At 43.7% G+C, this 22,171-nt stretch overlaps 1 protein-coding gene and 1 long non-coding RNA gene across 4 annotated transcripts in view; one reads left to right on the top strand and one right to left on the bottom strand.

Annotated features, from left to right (window-relative positions):
- The window catches only part of LOC128414096 (uncharacterized), a 270,502-nt gene that overhangs the window by 19,186 nt on the left and 229,145 nt on the right, over nucleotides 1–22,171 (top strand). The gene's annotated exons all lie outside the window — the stretch shown is intronic.
- Nucleotides 1–22,171, bottom strand: part of STK32C (serine/threonine kinase 32C) — a 158,397-nt gene that overhangs the window by 7,770 nt on the left and 128,456 nt on the right. For all 3 annotated transcript variants that reach the window (XM_053388819.1, XM_053388820.1, XM_053388821.1), the window contains 6 exons: nucleotides 13,154–13,305; nucleotides 11,484–11,657; nucleotides 9,824–9,861; nucleotides 6,242–6,331; nucleotides 4,812–4,915; nucleotides 4,564–4,680 (listed from right to left, as the gene is read on the bottom strand). In XM_053388819.1, coding sequence (XP_053244794.1) covers nucleotides 4,564–4,680; nucleotides 4,812–4,915; nucleotides 6,242–6,331; nucleotides 9,824–9,861; nucleotides 11,484–11,657; nucleotides 13,154–13,305 — 675 coding nt within the window. The remainder of the gene's footprint in view (nucleotides 1–4,563; nucleotides 4,681–4,811; nucleotides 4,916–6,241; nucleotides 6,332–9,823; nucleotides 9,862–11,483; nucleotides 11,658–13,153; nucleotides 13,306–22,171) is intronic.

Below are 22,171 nucleotides of genomic sequence, written 5' to 3'. Positions count from 1 at the left end.
CATCTTTATGCTAATCATCTCTTTATGAACCTGTTCAATGTTCAGCAGTGCATACCCTATTCATTTATTTTCAAAATGTAGACCCAGAACCCCTAGCAAAAAAAACCCATACAATATTAATAATGGATGGTAAACATAATGAAGAATGTTACACAAGACACAAGTAACATTCGAAACCAATTAACAAAATGTGCACCACGGAAACATTATAATCACAGATAGCTGAGGACAATCCCCCACAAAAGCTAAGAAATTAAGTAGATCCAGTCACCATCTTTTTTTAAGTCAACAAAATCAGTGCTAAACTTGTGATATGGCAAATACCTTTCTTAATAAAAAGGACCTGACCACACTGCAGACGAGGCTGGCCCTGCCATTAGGTGCCATCCTTCTAATCACAGTGGTCTGGTTCACACATTAAGCTAAACCATGGCTTATTAAACTGTGACTTAGTGTCATGTGTGAACCCAGTGCAGCAGCTTAACCATGGTTAACTGTGGTTAAACATAGATCATTAAGGTAGTTGTTTTCTCAGCCTTGGTTAGCGCTAATGATAGCTTAGAGTTGTGTGCAAACCCTGACCTTCCCCTTAACTATGGTTAAAGAGCCATCACCACCCAAACACTACAGAGCTATGAGCGAACTGTGGCTCTTCCTGGCTTGTGTTTCCTTTAATGGAGGAAGGAGGACATAATAAACCAATATTTAAGTGATCATCTTTCAAACACTTCAACTTTAACTATGGTTTATAAACGATAGTTAACATTAACTATGAGTTGCACGTGGGACCTCTGTATGTGGAGCAAGTGCTCTACTTTTAAGGAAAAAACTACACATTAGTGCTAAATGCACCTATGGGAATTTTTTTCTAAGCTGGGGACGGGCAATTGTTTTTCTGCATTGAAGCTGAGGAGAGAAGGGCTAAACCTCCTGTCCCCATGTGCCACAGTCATGATGAAAATTGGGACCTCCTGTTCCTATGATTAGTTGAGCATGCCTCCCCCACCCCACTTAGAATCATAGAATCATAGAGTTGGAAGAGACCACAAGGGCCATCGAGTCCAACCCCCTGCCAAGCAGGAAACACCATCAGAGCACTCCTGACATATGGTTGTCAAGCCTCTGCTTAAAGACCTCCAAAGAAGGAGACTCCACCACACTCCTTGGCAGCAAATTCCACTGTCGAACAGCTCTTACTGTCAGGAAGTTCTTCCTAATGTTTAGGTGGAATCTTCTTTCTTGTAGTTTGGATCCATTGCTCCGTGTCCGCTTCTCTGGAGCAGCAGAAAACAACCTTTCTCCCTCCTCTATGTGACATCCTTTTATATATTTGAACATGGCTATCATATCACCCCTTAACCTCCTCTTCTCCAGGCTAAACATGCCCAGCTCCCTTAGCCGTTCCTCATAAGGCATCGTTTCCAGGCCTTTGACCATTTTGGTTGCCCTCCTCTGGACACGTTCCAGTTTGTCAGTGTCCTTCTTGAACTGTGGTGCCCAGAACTGGACACAGTACTCCAGGTGAGGTCTGACCAGAGCAGAATACAGTGGCACTATTACTTCCCTTGATCTAGATGCTATACTCCTATTGATGCAGCCCAGAATTGCATTGGCTTTTTTAGCTGCCACTTCTCCATGCTACACATGTAGTGTAATATGTAGTTTGGTTCCTCCCATGTTTTGTGAGTTCTGATAAAGCACTGAAACCAAACTTGAGGCTCACTGTATGGATAAAGCCAGCTTGGCAGAATTTGTATCTTCCAGCCATTTAACCCAACTCAGAAGTGTGGCACATGCACCTCTTGGGTGGAGCCAGAGTGACTTTGGCAAGCAGGAAAGCTGCCGTCTGATTGCTTGATCGCTGCCAGTTAGCAACTCAACCAACAATTTCCATGCCACCATTCTAAGGCCAGGGGGCTAGATGCGGCCCAATTGCCTTCTCAATCCAACCGACGGACGGTCCAGGAATCAGCATGTTTTTACATGAGTAGAACGTGTCCTTTTATTTAAAATGCATCTCTGGGTTATTTCTGGGACATAGGAATTCGTTCATTATTACTTTTTCCAAAATATAGTCCGGCTCCCCACTAGGGAGAATGAGGGACAGTGGACTGGCCCACGGCTGAAAAAGGTTGCTGACCCCTACAGCTTCACTGCAAAGGGAATCTTAATATGCCCTTTAAAGTTAAAGGAATGGTAGTTAACACTAATTATGATTATACGCTGGCCAGATCCTTTGCAAAAGCATGTAGAAAACTGCTTTATATTGTGTGCTTACATAATTTGTTCAATGTTATTTTCTGCTATGGCTATATTCATTTTTTTTCTAGATGATGTTTGTTTTTAAGACTGGGCTGTGTTCCTACACAAATCCAGCAGAGGGCATCTGTGCTCTTATTGAGCAAGTTTCAATGGAATTGTTTCATAATGGAACTCCACTTAAAAATCAAACTTTAATTATGTATATTGTCCACCTTCCATTGGAGACGCTCAATTGCTATTACTGTTGGGTTTATGCATTTATATATATATATTTAACAGGATGCTGAAATCTAGCTTTTTAAAACTATCCAACATTTATAAACACAGAATGACAAGTTTCCTCTCTCACAGAAATAGGAAAACGTTATCTAATGAGGCACATATTACTTGGTAACTGTTACTGAAAAATGAACATGAGTTTCTTTATCTGAGTGCAAGGGGCTATACAGAAAACCCATTGGAAGCCTGCATTGCTCTCCTCCACATTGCCTCTAGGATATTACAGGTGGAGCCGGCAACAGAATGCTGCGACGTATCCTTATCTCCTAACAACAGGACTTGTACTCAAGGTTCCAGCCAGCCAGCCAGCCAGCCAGCTGTACTAGAGGACATTCCATTCCATCCTAACTGCAGGTTTTTTCATTCTTCTTTTCCAAATGACACTTGACAGCCCATGGCTACTGAGCATGCCCAGTTCTCCTTTGAGGGGTTTTGTTTCTGAAGTTTGTCTAGACTTGCAAAACTCTTGGGGTTTCCCCGAGCACATTCCCTCTTCTTTCCCATCGCCGCCCCCCTTTTGTAGCTCCAATGCCGTCAGCACTCAGCACCTGAATTCACTATTAGAGAGAGTGATAATTCTGACAAACTACTAGGCTTCCAAACACCCACACTCTACCCCAAACTTACAAGAAGTTGCAATAATTGGCTACTGTTTTCCATGCAGGAATAATTATCATGCTAATGATTAATTTTGTACACACCCAGATATTCATATCAGTTATCTCCTTCATTTCAGTTGATGAACCTGATCTATAACATGGGAGCAGTCCCTACAGGGAAAGGATGGGGACAGGCCTTGCAGGTAAGGGCATTATGGATGTACATCAGAACTTGTTCACATGTAAACAATTGCTCTGTTAAGTAATAATAATAATCACAGCTTCTTACTAACACTATTAGAGCTGTGCAACGGATTCACTCAAAGCCCAAAGCCCAAAGCCAAGTCAAGCTTCTTTGGAGCTGTTGGGGGGCAGGGTGTCAAGCAGGAAGGATAGCCAGGCATGGAAGAAAAGCTTTAAAAAAATAAGGGACCAACTGGGTGGTTGCATTATTCCTTCCCCCAAAGCAGCACCATGCAGGATTGGATCTGCTTGCTGTTAAGTGGGAGGATCCAATCCTGTGCAATGCTGATGTATTTTTAAACCATATTTTAACCATATTTTTTAAACCCTATTTTAACCGTAACTGTATGTTTAAACCCTATTTTAACCGTATGTTGAAGTAGCATTTTTTTAAAAAAAACACCTGTAAAATCCCTTAGCTCTGCCCCCAAATTGCTTTGGGGTGGATTTGGGGCAGGGTGGGTGGCATACAGGGCAAACCAGTCTGATACAGGGTCCACAGAACAGGGCCGCAGTGTAGATCTTGTGGGGGGGATGTCCATGCACAGTCCTAATGTTTATGAGTGAAAAATATAACCTGATAATTGCTGGCTGGTAATATTTAAGCCTTGCAAAGAGAACTGCTGTAAATGAATTCGAGTCACACCAGAAAGCAGATCTGGAGGATCACCTCACTTGTCTATTTCATAGTCGTTTCCTTAGCATGCTAATTCCACAAATCTCAGTGATGGCACCTAGTCTAGAGCAGACTTTGCCAACCTGGTGCTCTCCAGATGGTGCCCCTGAGACTGATGGGAGTTGTAGTCAAAAACATCTAAAGGGCACTAGGTTCGTGAAAGTTTACATCATCCACTAGGTTGGACGTTGCTATGGTCCTTCTCTAGAGGGAGTGGCACATAGTCTGGATTGAGAAGCCTCTGAGCAAAAGGGCCCTGCAAATATTGTTCCAAGCAGAGTAGCTCTGCATTCAAGTCCCAGAGATGCATAGCTTGCTTCCTGGCATTGCGCTGGAAACGATGCACAGGGTGCCATCTGTTTGGAGGCCAAGCAATCACAGATACATGCGTGCAGCAACATGCAGGCAAGTCAGCATGAGCACGTCTCTTTGGATCAAGGCCCTTATTATTTGCATTGTGCTAATAAATAATTGCAACCCTTCCTGGATAAGTAAGTTATTTACCTTTCTTAATAAGGCAACCGTGTCCTTTGACCATCCTGTTACGTACTGGACACTCACAGTGCTGAACAACTGAACTAAGGATTCCACGGGGCTGTTAGAGTGGATGTCATAAGGCCTCTGAGAAAAAGAAGAAAAAAGATATTGAAAAACCGCAGGTGGGTGAGTGGAATCCCAGGCTTACTTCTGAGGAACACGAAGCACTGAAATAATGCCAAACTATCTTTTTTAAACACTAAAGAACAGGATACCCATCCACGGAGGAGCTCGTATGCCATCACTCCCAGGGACCACCAGTCAACTTCGAAGGAGTAACCAGTTCCACCATTCAGAAAGGAATGAAAGATCTCTGGAGCTGAAAAGATAAAGAAGGGGGGGACACTGTTGAATGCCTCCATCCGTTTTGGCTTTAGTCAGTAGCAGGCAGTGGAGCAGAGCAGAGCAGAATGGGGTGGCATTGCTCATCTGGCTTCCCAATGCAGGGATCACTGATGGTAACCAAAAGGGAGAGGCAGGAGAGAGGTTGGGGCAGGAGCAGCAGTCGGGGTACTTGATTGTCTCTGCTGCTGCACCCACAATGCGCCAACCTCCCTGCGGCCTGGCCTCTTCCCTTACCGGCTATGACCTTCATGCTAGGAAGCCAGATGAGAAATACCACCCCACTGGTTGCTACTGGTTTCTATGAAACTGGCTGTAAACTAACAGCTCATTCCTGTAAACGTCTATTCAGAAGTACACCCCACTCATTTCAGTGGAATTTACTGCCAGGTTTAGTGGGTACAGGACTGCAGTCCTATTGAAACAAGAATAAGATACATAGCTCTGGGATGTTTTTCCTCAAAGGCTTGGGGAGGGGATAGGTTGTTTTCAAGCTCAAATCAATATGCTCATTGTGACCTTTAAAGTTTGGCTTAGGACCTAGGGACGTCAAGGACTCTTTTCTTCCATATGTACTTGCCCACATGCTCCAGTCATCAATGGAAGCCATACTCAAGATCTGTAGTTACTAGAAGCAGGACATTCTCTGCAGTCACACCCAATGGACTAATTTGTGCAAATGTGTGAGCTCCCAGAGAGGAGCTTGCAGCTGCTTTTCTCCTTAACTTATGTGCCATGCTGAGCTAAGCCAAGCTTTGGTTTAGTGTGTCTTCTGAACCATGAGTTGCAACCAAGAATAAACCTTAACCGCAAGTCTGGGTTTGGCTGTCACACTTAAGCCAAACCTTGGTTTAGATGCTGCTAAGAGCTAGAAGGACAGGAAGGAACAAAGTGGCTGGGAGTTTATGTCCCATAGACTGGAATACTATGACGTATAAACCAGATCACTCCATGAGACGCTCTGCCAAATGAGCTTTTCTGTTTACAGAGGCAGCTAAAATTTTGCTATTTACTCAAATGTTTGACTGAGTCCTCTTCTTTTTTTCCCAGTCCTGTTATTTAAAGTGCTGTTTTTAATTGTGTCTGAAGGGATTTTTTGCTCAATGTTTTTGAGTTTTGTATATTTGCTGGTTGTTCAGGGGGAAAGTGTTTTGCCTGAGTTTCCACACCATTAATAAAAGATCTTGTGGTGGTCAGTTCTAACTGGCACAGGGGGAAAGCTACACAGGGAATCCTAACAGTTTTCTGTGGGAAGAATATGATAAAATATGTTATTATTTAAAACTGGCAAGGTTTGGCTTACCCATATACGGCTTAGTCCCAGCTAACGCGGTTGCTCTTTCACCATCACGGATGATTGTTGCAATATTAAAATCTGTTAGGTGTGCATGGCCTTAAAAGGAAGAAAACCAGCACAGATTTTTAGAATGAAAACCCAAAGTGTCCAAGTTGTCCAGAAAGAAACTACTTCAGAGGACAACATTAATGCATGTAGTCACACCATCCCCAAATATTTTCTGTAGCTGGCTGGCAAGCAATATTAGCTCTTATTAAGATAAATAAAGCTGCTCTATAAGAATTATGTCTGGCTATTAGGCATTATGCACAGAATCTGGTGTCTGCTGTAGAATTCAGCGTGCTAAAAAAACTCAGTTTTCGTTTTAAAACACAAGTTTCTAGTCCTTGTGAATTCAGAAAAAAGTGTGGGATGACATCTGGCAAATCCACCATTGAAGGAAGATTGCACAGGCTTTCTAGTGGGTTGGAATGAGGATTCTTTACACCAATAAGCCACTCTTCCCCAGTTTCCCCAGTGTTCTCTGTTTTCCATTTGCCTCATCCCGGTAAAAAAAATTCTAGAATCATAAAAAATCTGGATCTTAGAAGCAGAATAGAACTTAATCCAAAACATGGTTGCTTAGGCATATTGATTTCAGTCGGTTTAAGTAACCTTACTCTGTGTTCCCATGTGGTTTATGTTATGCAAATAAAACACCCTACATCTTTATTATGCATACATATCAAATATTTGTATTTTCTTAGCGGAAGCTTGCAGATGATGACAGCAAATTAGGACTCGGGAATAAGGATCCACAAAAATGGCCTAGATTTGGAATTATTTTTCATTATCTTATGAATTCAACCTGTACATCAATACATTTTAAAAAGGGAGGGATGCTCCATTAAGACTTTCTAGTATTTGTTTTAAAAATTCCAGATTAACATATATCAGAGGAAGAATAATACAATCTTAAGTAAATTTAGAATTGTGAAGCACCTCTGCATATTGCACTGTGAACTAATTGTGGTAATTTTAGTATAGAAGTTCTTATTCTGACCCATTGAGATTTTTTTTACAATGGGTCAAGATGACAACTTGGTATTTTGGCCAACTTATGGTATGTAATTTAGAAAACTGTGCTCCTGCGTCAATATGCTCTGCAACAGGCATCACTTTCATTTAACTCTTTTCCTTGGCATCACTAGCAAAAGGACATGCTGTTCCCAGGATTCTCCTTAGAACAAGAGTAGGAAAAACCCAGCTTGCTTGAACCTCTTCTCTGCTGATAAACTAACGCATAAGCTACAGGACTTTAAATGCATGTAGGCTTATGCATGTATACATGTAGGACAGAAGCTTATAAGAAGACTGGGGTCACAGTAGGCCACACCTTTGCCACTTCTCTTTCTTGGCTTGTGAAAAGCTACTTGATATGGGAATGTGCTGTTGCCTGAGTGAAAAAGCCACTCCCGAATTTAGGAGGGGGGGGTGTTGCGGGCTCATGACCCCGCCCACACGCACTCTCGCGGGGCTGGTGTCAGCCCCGCGGGAACCAGGGATTCCCTCTTATTATTCATCTCCTGCAGCCTCAGCCAATCGGCTGGCAGCAGGGGCGGGCCGACCTAGGGGCACTTAAGGTCGGGGCAGCCCTTGGCTCGCCCCTTTTCCTCCTTCGCAGCAGGGAGGGGGAGGGAATAGCCACGCAAAGAGCTGAAGACACCACCAGGGGGACACATGAACAAATCATCCAGCCGTCGATTGCAAACCATTAGAATCACACATTGCATGAATTCATTCAAGTGCCATCAAATCAAAGCTCACGCTGAAAAGGATGAAATATGCCACCCTCTCTATTTGGTTCTTGAAGGAGTTTCATTACAGAGAAAAGATGACTCAGACTAAATATAACAGAGTTTTTAAATGTGGTTCTACCAAAGCCATGTAAAGCTGGGTCTGGGATTGGCATTTAAAGCTCCCAAAGGCCGGAGGAGTTGGACTCTCCTCCCCATTGTCTTTGCACCCATTTAGCACATTAGATTTCACAGAGGGACACAAGCACTGCAGTACTCCTGGTTGGGAAAGTACAGCTTTTAACGGTAGAGGTCTGCCATCATCCCTTGTAGTTGGAGCCCAAGATAGGTCCTGTAGTCTGCATAGCTCTGTGGCAGATAGGGATGGGTGAACCTTGCAGTTTCAGTTCTCATTTTTCCCATCTTAAATTTGGTTCTCTGCATTTAGGCATCAATTTGCATTTTAAAAAATAATAATAATGAAACGTTTTACTCCGAATTTTTCCTAGTAAACACATCTTTGTATGCAGTTTTGGCTAACATACTCACTTTTGCGAGCAATTTCCCCTAATACAAAACATTCCTGTATTTTATTTTCTGTTTTTCCACCTAAGTCTCCTTTTCCGAGCCCTTAGAGACAAGGGGAAGGGAAGCTGAATACAGTAAGACTGCCAGGCTCCTGTGAATCTGTTGCAGCTTCTGTCCCTACCTCTTCCTCAGCTGACTGTCCTACATCTTCAGTGTTTTCTGCCTCTTCTTCCTCTCACCCACTGAAGCCTGTTGCTTGCTTCAGCATCCAACCATTCTGCCCCCAGCTTCATCCTCTGATCTGTCTTCTTTGACCCACCACCACTCCCCTGGCTCAAAGCCTTCCCCTTCTCAAGCTTCCCTAGTGGGTTCTCCTGCTGAAGCCTCTCATAATCTCATTGTCCAACCAGTTCCTGACAGGCCAACATCCCAAACCTCACATATGGATGGCAGAACTCCAGGAAAGCAACCTGCATGTGGTGATATGTTTACGCTCTGAATAACTCCTGCTCTAAAGCTGTGCTGCATTCATAGGATCGTTGATAAAGAAACAGAGCCCCACATGAGGATGAACACCAATACTCGTAAATGCTAAAGTGGAAGCCTCTGTTCTGTTGAAGCTCCATGTGGGTGTCATCGGAAGATGGCTTCCTATCATCTACACAGTTCAGTAAAGAGTATTCCGTAACCACACTGACTGGATGTGGCTCTTGAAAGTTTCAGGTGAGGGTCTTTCCCTGGGGATCGAACCTGGAATCTTTGGTCTGCAAAGCATGTGATCTACCACTAAGCCACAACCCTTATCCTCTCAAAACGAAGCAGAATTGTGGACTCTTCCTTTATTCCTGGCTTGCCAACCAGAAATTTAATCACAGCAAAACACTTTATTCTTGCCTCTGCCTACCCAAGCAGGCACATAGATGTCAAAACTTCTTTTTTTATATAAAAAATGTATAAATACATTTGTGCAACCATTGTGCAAGGTTTCTATATCAGCAGAGGAATTACATATCAGCTGCACTTATGAAAAAGCTTTCCGGAATGAGTAATAGTAGCTACCAGTCAATGTCAATTACCGCTAATTCTTCACTGAAACAAGTCTTGACGGCAGATGAACGGAATCGATTTGCTTTCGATCCCATAACCTTCTATTTATCATTCACAACCACAGAAATGCAGTATAAATCGGAAAATGTAAATGAATGCAAAAGACAAAAAAAAAACCAGGGGGTGAAGACTATTCAGAGGCAGAAGCAATAGACATAATTAGCAATTTCCCCCATACCTTGTTCATCAAGGAGAATATTGTCTGGTTTCACGTCTCTGGAAAGCAAAAACAAGCATTTATGCACAACTTGGAAAAGGCAAATGCAAAATGCCTCATGAGCCTACCAAACAGTGGGTTGTTGTTGTTGTTTTGAGATTTCAAAAATATTGCCCAATGCAATTAAACAAGACGGTGGGGTGAAACTCACAGAGGAAACTTCATTTGGAAAACACACACCTTAAAACAGGCTCAATAAACAAAAGAATGCTATGTTCTGAACACAGCCTGAGATCAGATCCAGTTTTCTCAGGACCTAAGAAGAGGCAACAGAGATTTGTGAATGGATCTCCCAGTTACTTAAATGTTATAATATAGCAGAGGAGGGGTGGGAGGCACCAGCAGGGGAACCCCCAAGGGATCCTGCATGGGAAGAAGGTTCAGAGCCAGGATATTGGTGGTGGGATGACAATGAGTGGGAAGAGGAAGAAGAGGGGACAGACTGGGAGGAGCAGGTGTCAGAAGCTGAAGAGGCAACAGGGTTTACTGAGCAGGAAGATGCTGGGGCAGAGAGCAATTCAGACTTGGAGGAAGGAAGCAGAGATGAGTCCGGCTGCTGAAGAATCCAGGGAGTCTCCCTTTCCTGCAGTGACCAGCTCTCCTCCCCTCCCTCTCTCCCCAATCTCCCAGAACACGGAGAGGAATGAAGAGGATGGAGCAACAAGAGTCAAGGCTATAGAGTCTTAGGCTTTGGGGGAAGGAACCAGGGGAGGGTTGTTGGAGAGTGGTAGGAAAGTGGGGACCTTCAGTTCTCACAACTATCTCATTGGGGCAAGACCTACTGAGAAGAGTTCCTGTGATCACTAGACCCGTGCTGTTTTTATTTCTTTGAATAAAGAGTTGACTTCGCTTACACCGGTGTTTTTTATTGCTGACCTACTCCTTACCCCAGCTCCTGACATTTACTCAGGGGTGTAGCAAGGGGTGGTGGTAGGTGCAGTCCGCCCCAGGTTTCCTTACTCAGGGGGGTGACAAAATGGTGGGCGGCACTCACTATGGGGCCTGCAGCGTGCCCGAGCCATGCGTCTCTCCTGGGAGTGACGCGGTGGCTTGAGCGCCCGCAGGCTCTGCGCTGCCCCAAACAGTCTGACCGCTGCCTCCCCCTCAGCTGTAGGGTGGCTGAGTGGGAAGAGGCAGGCAGACTCCTTGGAGGTACTCAATCGTCTTGCTCCATCGCTGCATTTACTACCAATATTTATTGGTCAGTTTTCTTGCCGAGATTCCACCTAGCTGAATCCAGGACTGTGCATCTGCTCTGGACAAATCCCACATCTCAAACCAAATCGGGCCAATTAAAACTCCAATTAAATATGTGATCAGGTGATGAGAGGGGGGAAGAAAGAGATAGTGCAGGTGGAAGTCTCTACCTGGATCTCCTCCTTTTCCTCACCTGTTTTTAATAGCCTAGTGCTTTGCCAGGCACCTGATTCAGCTCAGGGTCTGGATCAGACCCAGATCAGGGCAGGCATGGAGCCATCTGGCCTAACTGGGCCGCAGATCGAATGTGGGGGTGGGGACTTGCACTAGCTGTAACCAGCTCAAAAGCTCTCTCAAAGGAGCCTGATTTGTTTGATAGCTGTGCCAGTTCCCAACAGCTGGGAATAACAGATTGTGCTGTTACCTGTGTATAATATGCTGACTGCGCAAATAGTCCAAAGCTGATGCCATCTCACAGATATAGAGTTTCACCGTTTCCTCGGTGAACTGCACGTTTTGCTGGAGATGATAACGTAGGTCACCACCCAGGAGTAAATCCACTACCATAAACATGTCCTCTTCATCCTGAAACGAGTACCTGCGGAAAATTAGCAAAGGTGAGTTGAGCAAACTGTGGACTTACCCATTGAGATTTCACAGACGGTGCTACCAAATGAGAGGCCTGTTTTCCCACTTCACTTACCCATGCACCTGCAAAGCAGGAACAATAAGCAGGCATCTTCAATATTTATATGTCTAAATATAACCTGTGAATTTCTCTGAGTCTCTTTTTGTCCATTGCCATCCTATATTTGTTCTAGATAAATCAATTTTGTTATTTTGTTTTGCTGATTATATGAACAGGTCCCTGTTTCATATCTTGCAAGGAGCAGCTGTCCCAGTTAATTTTACCTTGCTCATATAATCCCCGCTTCTATATCTGGCACAGTCACATGGCTTCTGTAATATGATCATTCCACACTCATTTTTTTCCAGGCATAATCAATAATGTACCAGAATATCAAGCAGGCTGTCTCTTTTCATTATTAAACAAAAACCAGTGCCATCAGTGCGAATGATTCATTGGCAAGCTGGAGTTGCTGCTATCTAGCCTCTTGATGATCTCGGAGTTGAAGGGCACCCCGAGCCTGGAGATATTCTTTATACAGCCGTACCTTGGTTTTTTAACAGAACGCGTTCTGGAAGTCCATCCTACTTCCGAAACATTCGGAAACAAAGGCACGGATTCTGATTGCGCAGGCATGCCGGAAACAATAGCGGAAGCCGCATCGGACATTTGGCTTCCAAAAAGATGTTCAAAAACAGGAACACTGACTTCCGGGTTTCGATCATTCGGGAGCCGAAACGTACGAGTACCATGGCATTCTGCAATCAAGGTACAACTGTACTGGACAATGTAGAGCTGAGCAATGGTTAAAAGTGGAAGCCAGTGGGCAACAGAGACTCACCATGGAAGGTTAGAGCATCTTGATGATGATGTAAATTGCTAGGAAACAGGGGTTAAAAAATGGAAGTGGCTCCCTGGGTGAGACAGAGTCGCTATGCAACCTTCCCAGCAGATGGGTCATTGCAGCTCATTGGGAGGGTGAGGGTGAAGGTGGGAGGGGCGTTGGCCAATCCAGTGCCCTTCCCTTGTCCCTGCCAGTAAGCAACAGAGACCGGCTTGCTGGGAAGGTAGCAGAGTGGCTGTGCCCCACCTGTCAAGCTGCTTCTGTGAAAAACTAGGGCTAGGCAAAGCCACTCAGGGGACACCCAACTTGGATCAATCCCCAAATCTTTTTTTTTTTTTCAGAGGGTGTCCTAACATTTAATTAGGGTTTTTAAAACAGTTATCCCTCTGAACCTACTAGTAATGGTAGTATGGACTTCTATAATGCTACTTTTTCTTTGCTGCTGTCTAAGGACTCTGCTGTCTCCTGTTATGTATTATGGCATTTTGAAAACCAGACCTTGCATACTGCTGTGTCCCCAAACCCGCTTCTTCTAAGACTAACATGGTCCTAGGCACAACTGGTGGAACAGAATCACCTCCCACCCATCCCTAAAATAAATAAAAGAAAATAAGAGATTCACCAGAGATTCACCAAGAAGGCATGCTCAATTTCCTGCAGGATCTCCAGTTCTCTGAACACATTTCGAACCTCATCCCTTTCAACGCACTGCTGTTTATTCATGTACTTCATGGCATACATCTTCTCTGTATCTCTCTTTTGTACAATGCACACCTTGATGTCACCAAAAAAAGAGAAAGTGGCATTTAGATTCCTATGTTTCAATTTCCTTGGTTTCCCAGCTGTTGCAGCATTGTGCAAGCGATTTTCATGGTCACAGAGGACATGGTTGCTCCTGATCATGTGGCCTGTCTCAGCAAGCCAGGCAAGTGCAGTTGATCCCTGCCACAGAATTAGACTTTTAGCATGCACTCTGTAACAACATAGGTTTCCAGTAGTTGGCAAAATGTCCAGTAGTATTTGCTCACAACCAGTTTGCTATGGGCAAGGAGCTGATATGCAGCACTACCAAATAGCCATCACACTTGCAGAAGCTATGAGAATTATCCCTAAGTGCTCATAGGAAATACTTTGCAATCCAATCAAAATCCTGGGGAAATTGGCAGTAGCAGAAAATTGCAGAGTCAAGCACATCATCACTCAGGAAACATTATGTATAAGTGCACAAAATTCTGAGGGAAAATGAATTCAAAGTCTGTTCCCTGTCAAAAGATTGAATACTCTAAAAAAGAAAAAAAGTCAACATCTGGTAATGTCACTTTATCAAGTGGCAAAAGGCACTGGATCTATAAGCATGGCATAGATATGTGTGGCAGATTCCAAGCTGCACTGGACTCCAGTATCATTAAAAGCCTTTGTTGGGAAGATGTCCACAAGATGGACACAAGAAAATGTACACTAGGTTTAGGATTAGAGTTTTCCTTCTCCTAGATGGGCTACCTTCCCAGGTTGATGAGCCCTGTCTGCCTCTTAAAGGTAAAGGGACCCCTGACAATTAGGTCCAGTCGTGGCCGACTCTGGGGTTGTGGCGCTCATCTTGCTTTACTGGCCGAGGGAGCCAGCGTACAGCTTCTAGGTCATGTGGCCAGCATGACTAAGCTGCTTCTGGCGAACCAGAGCAGCTCACGGAAACGCCGTTTACCTTCCCGCCGGAGTGGTACCTATTTATCTACTTGCACTTTGATGTGCTTTCGAACTGCTAGGTTGGCAGGAGCAGGGACCGAGCAACGGGAGCTCACCCCATCGAGGGGATTCGAACCGCCGACCTTCTGATCGGCAAGTCCTAGGCTCTGTGGTTTAACCCACAGCGCCATCCGTGTCCCGGAAGCAGACAAGCCGAAACCACCTTCTTGACTGTTGGACCCACTGTTGGTCTCATCCACCAGAGCCTATTTTCACATGCACATTAATGGACTGCTTTAATGCTGCTCTTTTAATATTCTGGGGTTTTAATGTTCTTGTTTAGATATTTTTGTTTTAATTTGTTTTTGCAAGCTGCACTGGGGACCTGTTGGAAGGGGGGGGTGGAATAGAGGCAGGGAGGGGATGCCACCAGAAAGATGGGCAGATAAATCTTTTTATTTAGAGAAACCTAGGGCCTTCTATATTCCAAGCAGGTTTTCTACTACTGATCTATAGCCCCTCCCTTAAAAAACTAAAAAACAGAACAAACCTAAAGGGTTGCATTTCACTTACAGGTACTTGAAATGTAGGACTGCACATAGAATCAATCCAGCAGATTTTTAAATGGCTGCATCTGGCTAAACTCCACCTGTACTTTGTCCTTCATACTACTACATAAACTCTGCAGTTCGTCAGGCAGAAACATCTACTAGTATTAGCCAATTAATTCCATTAACATCCAGGCAACCAAGTCGATATGTGCTGCCCTTGAGATGCTTTTCCGGGAATCAAAACTAATGCTAGCAGTTGTGGGTATCAGGAAGTTCATCTGGCTTTATAAATAAATAAGTAAATCTTGTGTAGAGAGCTGCAAAACCGGTGAGCTCCAATTATTATATTCCCTAGCAAACGTTTTACTTTGGACTGTGTTTTATGTCTTCCTAGGCCCCTTTTAAGCACTAATGAAACACTTAATTACAAGGTAACTATTTGGAAATGAGTCGATGACAATTCTATATCAGGCACAATTACATCAGTCTTCTTTTAATTAGCAGATGTGCTTATGCTTATGAGGCAGTGCGTGCCTCTGAAAAATTAATCTGACAGTTCATTCATGCACGTTGCTCATCAAGAAGAAGCAAGCTGAACGTGACCTGAAGGTAACATTGGATGAACAGTTGGAAAATATTCATTTGCCTGCTGAAGTCAACAGTGAGAAGGAGACACAAATGTGCAGAGCATGACAAAGAGCACGACCTTTCCTCATTATTAACAAACTGTAAACTGCTAACAGCATATAACGTGAAATTTACTATGGATGCATTAGAAGTAGAAGGAGCAAATATAATAGAAAGTGGAGGGGGGAAACACCAATTAGAGTGGCACACACGGACATCATGAGAATTATTAAATCTTGTTTGCAAAATAATTAGATGTGTGGGCGTGCAAGGCTCTTTGTTAATTCCTTTAGTTTGTCTATACACCGCTTCATATTTCAACAGAAAATCTCTAAGCAATTTACGAATCCCACACAGGAAACACAATACACATTCAAAACCAAGCCACGTTAAGTTTACTACTAATAATTCTACATTTTAAGTAACGTAATTAAATATCTTTAAACAAGGGACTTAGCCACAAATGATATATAAAATATGAAAATATATTGATGCATCAAAATGCAACATCATCACAATATATCATCAACATTTCATAAATGTTACCAAAAGTGCATTGCAATCACACACAAAAATTGCATGCACATTCACACTCCACAAAACTGAGACGTCCCCACACAATCATTCAACGATCTCCTTAAATCCACTACATTACTCCATCCACACAATCCTCCCTCCAGTAAAACACCCCTATGTTGAACTAACAAATAACTAATTAATAGTCATATACACTAAACAAAACAAAAAAATCAATTAATATATATAGGGTTAGCTTATAGAAGAGACTCCAGTTCAGTGGCAGAGTTCATGCATCACATATATAAAAGAGTTTGATCTCTGGTTGGAAAGCCAGCAGGCTAAGAACGATTCCACTCAGGACTCTGGAGAATCAGTGCCTGACGGTACACATGGCTTTGGGCCGAATGTTCAATTAATCTGACGGTAGTAATGTCAGCACCATTATAGCACACACATCACTAGTATAAACTAGATCCCTGCAGACAACATTCTGCTGGTAAATAGCTACAAGCACAGCCCTCCAATGGATGGATCGCAGGAGAATCTGTCTCATATATTGCTTCTTTTTCTCTGTCTACTCCATCCCAACCCACCTCTGTTCCAGTGATGTTGCATTTGGTTATGGTTTGTTTATATGCAGCTTTCTGGACCAAAGGCCCCCCAAGTACAATCGACATAATCAAAACAATATAAAATAGCAAAAGCACAAAATGTCCACCAACCACTCTAGAAAGGGGTTTGTGGGCTGCATTTATGCCCTCACCATATATGCTCTCTCTCCAGCATCCCACCTGTCACCCAAAGTCAAGTTAAGTCACATTCCCACAGCCACACCTGCTCCAATCTCTATCTCTCTCAAGCAAGCTCATCCACAACCAATTACCCTGGGGTCCTTGCTCTCATCACACCATGGAGTGACCCAAAGGCCCCCTGAAGCCTCCCCATTTGGTCAAGGTGGCCATTTTAGGCAAGCCGCACCCACTACAGATGTGGGGTAGGCAAAGACTCGACTCATGCAAACTTGATTCCCAGGCACCATCAATCTATTATTTTCTCCTTGGTGCCTTTTGAAAACCTGGAACAAAAATCTCCATTCATTAAATTTGTTGGAAAGGGTTTTTAAGTGGAAGTTCTTTTATTGCAGTGTGTATCCATATGAGATTTGAAATTGTTTGATTTATATTTGAAATGGTTGTAATTGCTTTATAGGTGAAGTTGTTGTAATTGTTTTTATTGCTAATGTTGTCTCTTGTTAAAAGGTGATGAGGAATTTTGCTAGAAGCAATTAATAAATGGAAATAAACTAATAAACTAATATCTGACTGGCCACTTCTGGAGTTAAATAGCCTTTTGGTTTGACTCAGCATGGCAGTTCTTATATGGGATATATCCTTAGAAAGCTATTGGAACTGATTTTTATATGCATAGTGTTCAGATAATTGAATGCTCTGCAATGTGATTGTCTTACATTCATCATTATACTGTGGTACCTCAGGTTACATACGCTTCAGGTTACATATGCTTCAGGTTACAGACTCCACTAACCCAGAAATGGTACCTTGGGTACAAAGAAAAAACTTTGCTTCAGGGTGAGAACAGAAATCATGCTCCAGCGGCGTGGCAGCAGCGGGAGGCCCCATTAGCTAAAGTGGTGCTTCAGGTTAAGAACAGTTTCAGGTTAAGAACGGACCTCCGGAACGAATTAAGTATGTAACCAGAGGTACCACTGTATATGACCAGTGGGATGCCTTTTATATTTCCCTCTTCACATCACAGCCTATTCTTATAAACTGAAGCATCCTTTTCAACAAAAGGTCGACGATTTCAGTGTTGACACAATAGAGAGAATGCTGACATTTTCAAAGATACATCCAGTCAGTTCTGGATTAGGAATTGTGTTTTATATCTTCCATTGTAGAGAGAAGCCACTGCTGAGGTCTTAGCAAATAATGGTTACAGTCTCTACACAATATCATTTCTATTCCACAAATGACTTGGGGGAAGTACTCCCATGAGTAAAAAAAAACATTGCAATTTGAGAAGTGACACTTGGGTAACTGCTGATAATCTGAATGAGTGAAGGTGTTATAATCCTCCTAGTAAGGTTTCAGTTTTTGAGAAGAATGGACCTGGGGGCAGTCATGTTACTTTTTAGCTTCTCACCATAATTCAACATGATGATTTTTCAATGTCTAACCTGGGGCGTTGACAATACTCTGACAGGGCTGTTCCCATCTTCACGCTAGATTACTCTCTGGAATTACCTTCCAGGCTTTGTTTTGGAAATGTAAAATGATTAGGAGAATCTACTGGGGCAGATGCACATTGATCAAATGCTAATGTACAACCTGCTGCCACAAACAATATCTCCAGTATAAAAACACCCTTGGTTTCTGAATACAGTACAAATCTGTCTGATGTAAGGAGGGGACGTCAAAGTGATCAGAAATCTAGTTTTGAGGAATGCCATCCTGTATAGGAAGCATAGGTGCTGTGAATATTTCATATGGTATAATATCTGTGGCCACCTTTCGGAAATCCCCACCCGGACGTCAAGAATGACAGTTCTTCCTTCGCTATGCTCTGTTGGAAGCAGCACGTCCCTGAATACCAGAGTGTGTTGAGGGTGCTGCTGTACACAGGTCCTGCTTGCAGGCTTCCCATTGGCATGTGGTTCGCGGCTGTGACAACAGGATGCTCGACCAGATGAGCTCTTGTCCTGATCCATTAGGGCTTTTCTTATGTTCTTACATTCCATTGCTGAAGAGTGAAAATGATGGTTAAGAAGAGAGGCCTTCTGGTTCATCCAGCCCACATCCTGTTCCTGTAGTAGATGGTGCTGTTCCTCAGCAATTGGTATTTTTGTGTCTCTGAACCTAGAGGTTGCATATTGCTGCCGTGCGAGTCATTGTTTGTATGCTGAAAAATGCAAATGGATGTTTCTTTCTCCCTTCTATCTCAACCCAGTGTAAAGGGAAAGTAGACTGAAGCCTTGGGCCCTTAAATCTAGGGGGCCTCGCCAGCCCACCCGCTCCCCAGCAGGCAGTCTCCCCTCTCCCAAAATTGCAAACCCAATACTTCATGCGAGGGCAGGGCAACTCGGGCCTCTAAGTCTAGGGAGTCTCACCAGCCTGCCCTTTCCCCAGTGCCACAGTCTCCCATCTCCCAAAATTGTAAACCCAAGACTTCATGCAAGGACAGGGCAACTCAGGCCCAGCAACTATAAGACTCAGGGCTAGCCAGTGGGGCCCAATTTGAAGCAGTGGGGTGCAACTTCTTGAATTTTTTTTTGTAGGGCTCCAGTTCACAGCCAAAGTCTGCAAAATCTTATAAACGTAAAAGGTACCCCTGCCCAAATGGGCCAGTTGTGACCGACTCTAGGGTTGTGCGCTCATCTCACTCAAGAGGTCGGGAGCTGGCGCCGTCTGAGGACACTTCCGGGTCACGTGGCCAGCGTGACGAAGCTGCACTGGTGAGCCAGCACCCGTGCCGCACACAGAAACGCCTTTTACCTTCCCGCTATAAAGCGGTACCTATTTATCTACTTGCACCCGGGGGTGCTTTCGAACTGCTCGGTGGGCAGGAGCTGGGACCGAATGACGGGAGCTCACCCCGCCGCGGGGATTCGAACCGCCGACCTTACGATCAGCAAGTCCTAGGCACTGAGGTTTTACCCACAGCGCCACCCGCGTCCTGCAAAATTTTATAGATATAAATAAAATCCATCTAGATTGCCCTGGTGCGGGAGCCCCCTTAGGAGCAGCACGCGGGCCCAATTTGGCCCAATTGCTCCAATTGCCTAAAGGTCAGCCCTGATGAGACTGTGCAGGGGTTGGACTGACAAGCCCTGCACCTGCTAGATCCCTGGTGTCAATATTCAGAGTACAGACTCAAGGACTTGTTATGGAAATAAAGGGGGACACTTATTGGAAATTAGTTTTGTCACCTCTCCCCCCCCAAACCCCGAGACAATGAGCTCAGCCACCTTTTATTCACAGTCGCATAAGCACTACATTACAGCATGGCCATAAACCTGTATGTTCAATAGCTGAAATATACACCCAAATGTAGCAATGGAGATTTATGTTACTGCTTTATGAATGAACACTGTGTTTTATGAATGTACTCTGTATTTTGTGAATTACCGAAGAGCCACCAATAGGGAGCTCTAGAATCTGACAGCTAACCAATTGGTGCTACCAAACAGCGACCCCTATTGCTGAAAGCAAGTAACCAGCAGAGAATGCACCAGAAACCCAGAATAGCAGCAAATAAAATCTGCTCATACATCAGTGACTGATAAGACTTGTCAACTAGAAGAAGAAGAAGAGTTTGGATTTGATATCCCGCCTTTCACTCCCTTTAAGGAATCTCAAAGCGGCTAACATTCTCCTTTCCCTTCCTCCCCCACAACAAACACTCTGTGAGGTGAGTGGGGCTGAGAGACTTCAAAGAAGTGTGACTGGCCCAAAGTCACCCAGCAGCTGCATGTGGAGGAGCGGAGACACGAACCCGGTTCCCCAGATTATGAGACTACCGCTCTTAACCACTACACCACACTGGCTCTTCTTCCAAAGTTCTTCCAAAGTCTTCCTAAATTATAAAGCTCTAAAATACAGGCCAAAAGAGAGCAGGTCTGGGAAGAGTGAGCCATACAATGGGCACCACCAGTGAAAAGGCCCTGCTCCGGGGAGCTCTTGCCCTGTCATTTGATAGGGTACCCACTTGCCCTCTTTCTTGACATGGAATGCTCTCTATTGGAGTCTCCAGGTCCAGTACAAAGACCTTAAGAAGGGAGAGCAGGGACCTTGAAGTTCCCAACAGCTGTTAATCAAGCAAGCACACAGGTCACCTTTGTCACAATCAGGACGCCTATGTCCTGGCCAGGCCTGCACCCAATCTTGTTTTTGTACAATCTTGTTTGTCCCCAGTAACCAAAATATATTATCAACATATACAAGCAGAAAAGTTGTTTTCCTTCATTTGCAAGGAATTGTACAAAACAAAGTGGCAGTAATAAAGAAAAGTTCCAGGGTGGCAACAGAAAGCAAACTAAAAATGCTTTTGCAGTTCATCAAAACTATCCAGCATTATCAAGTTATAGGAAAATTGGTGCTATTAACAGTAATCCTTCTAGTTGGTTAATTGGTTTGGCAACTTACTGGCACATGACGTGTGATGCTAATTATTTCCCCCAAGAGATAAATGATAACTAATCAGAGGCAGCTACAGTTGCAAATGGTAACAAAATATCTGTGAAAGGAAGAGGAGCAGGTTTGCTCAAGTGTGTTGCAGGTAGAAATACTGTTTGTAATGAAGTGAGAGCAGTAGTTTACTTGCTCGAATTAACAAATCAGAAAGTTTTGAGAATTTAAATTCTAGATTAAAACTGATTACTTAATTGAGAAGGGGATTGTAACAAAAACACTGGGGCCTAATTTGAATAATAGAGTGCCTGGTATCTGGTGGGCAATCGCATCCTTTATTTCCACACTGTGGCTGCAGACCAAATCACCTGTCAGGATAGCTATGAGATTCAGGTGAGGGTCAGATCCTTGCCAACCCCAGCAGGTATATAACAGGAAGACCTGGCCTGTGGCCTGCCCACACTTTCTGTCTCTTAGTGAGGAGGGAAATCTGGGCAAAAGACTTAATCTCAGTCTTGAAATGCCCATAGAAATGAAGGAGGAAGTGTGTACTTTCTGTGATAGAAAAGGTAGCCAACCTCATCAACTCACTGTTCCAAAGGAGCAGTGAATGTGTGTGTGTGGCCAAGAGGCTTGGTGAGTATCGTGCGAAGGCCACAAAAGATTTACAAAGTTCAGGTGTTGCTAAAGTTTTTCAGTGTTAATTTTATGCATTTTTTAAAATCACCATGGTATTTAACAACAATATCTTATGTCCATTAGAGGAGAAATTGTGAATTGCAGAATTTTAAATACCCGTCATCATCCTTGGCTTCACTCAATTTTGTTTATAACACTCTTCCATTTTCTTCTAGTTGTGAGGGTGGGGGACGGGGATGAGAAGGGGCCTCACAAGTGGAGTAGCCCAGGGCCTCTCTTCATCTAAATCCGGCCCTGATCTCACCAGAGTCTAGCCTCTTTATTTCATACAGAAAATCCCTTCAAGCAATAAAGATCATTAGTATAAATAATTATTGTATAGTATTGGCAGAATTAAGCCTGGGCAGGCAGGGATAAACATGCACACCTGTTCACAATCCTGTGCATAATAGATTCCAGCAAACATTGAGTCCC

The sequence above is a fragment of the Podarcis raffonei genome, chromosome 5 (genome assembly GCF_027172205.1).
Source record: "Podarcis raffonei isolate rPodRaf1 chromosome 5, rPodRaf1.pri, whole genome shotgun sequence".
NCBI classification, from domain to species: domain Eukaryota; kingdom Metazoa; phylum Chordata; class Lepidosauria; order Squamata; family Lacertidae; genus Podarcis; species Podarcis raffonei.
Note: the sequence above shows the minus strand (reverse complement) of the source record. Positions and strands in the feature narration are given on the sequence as shown.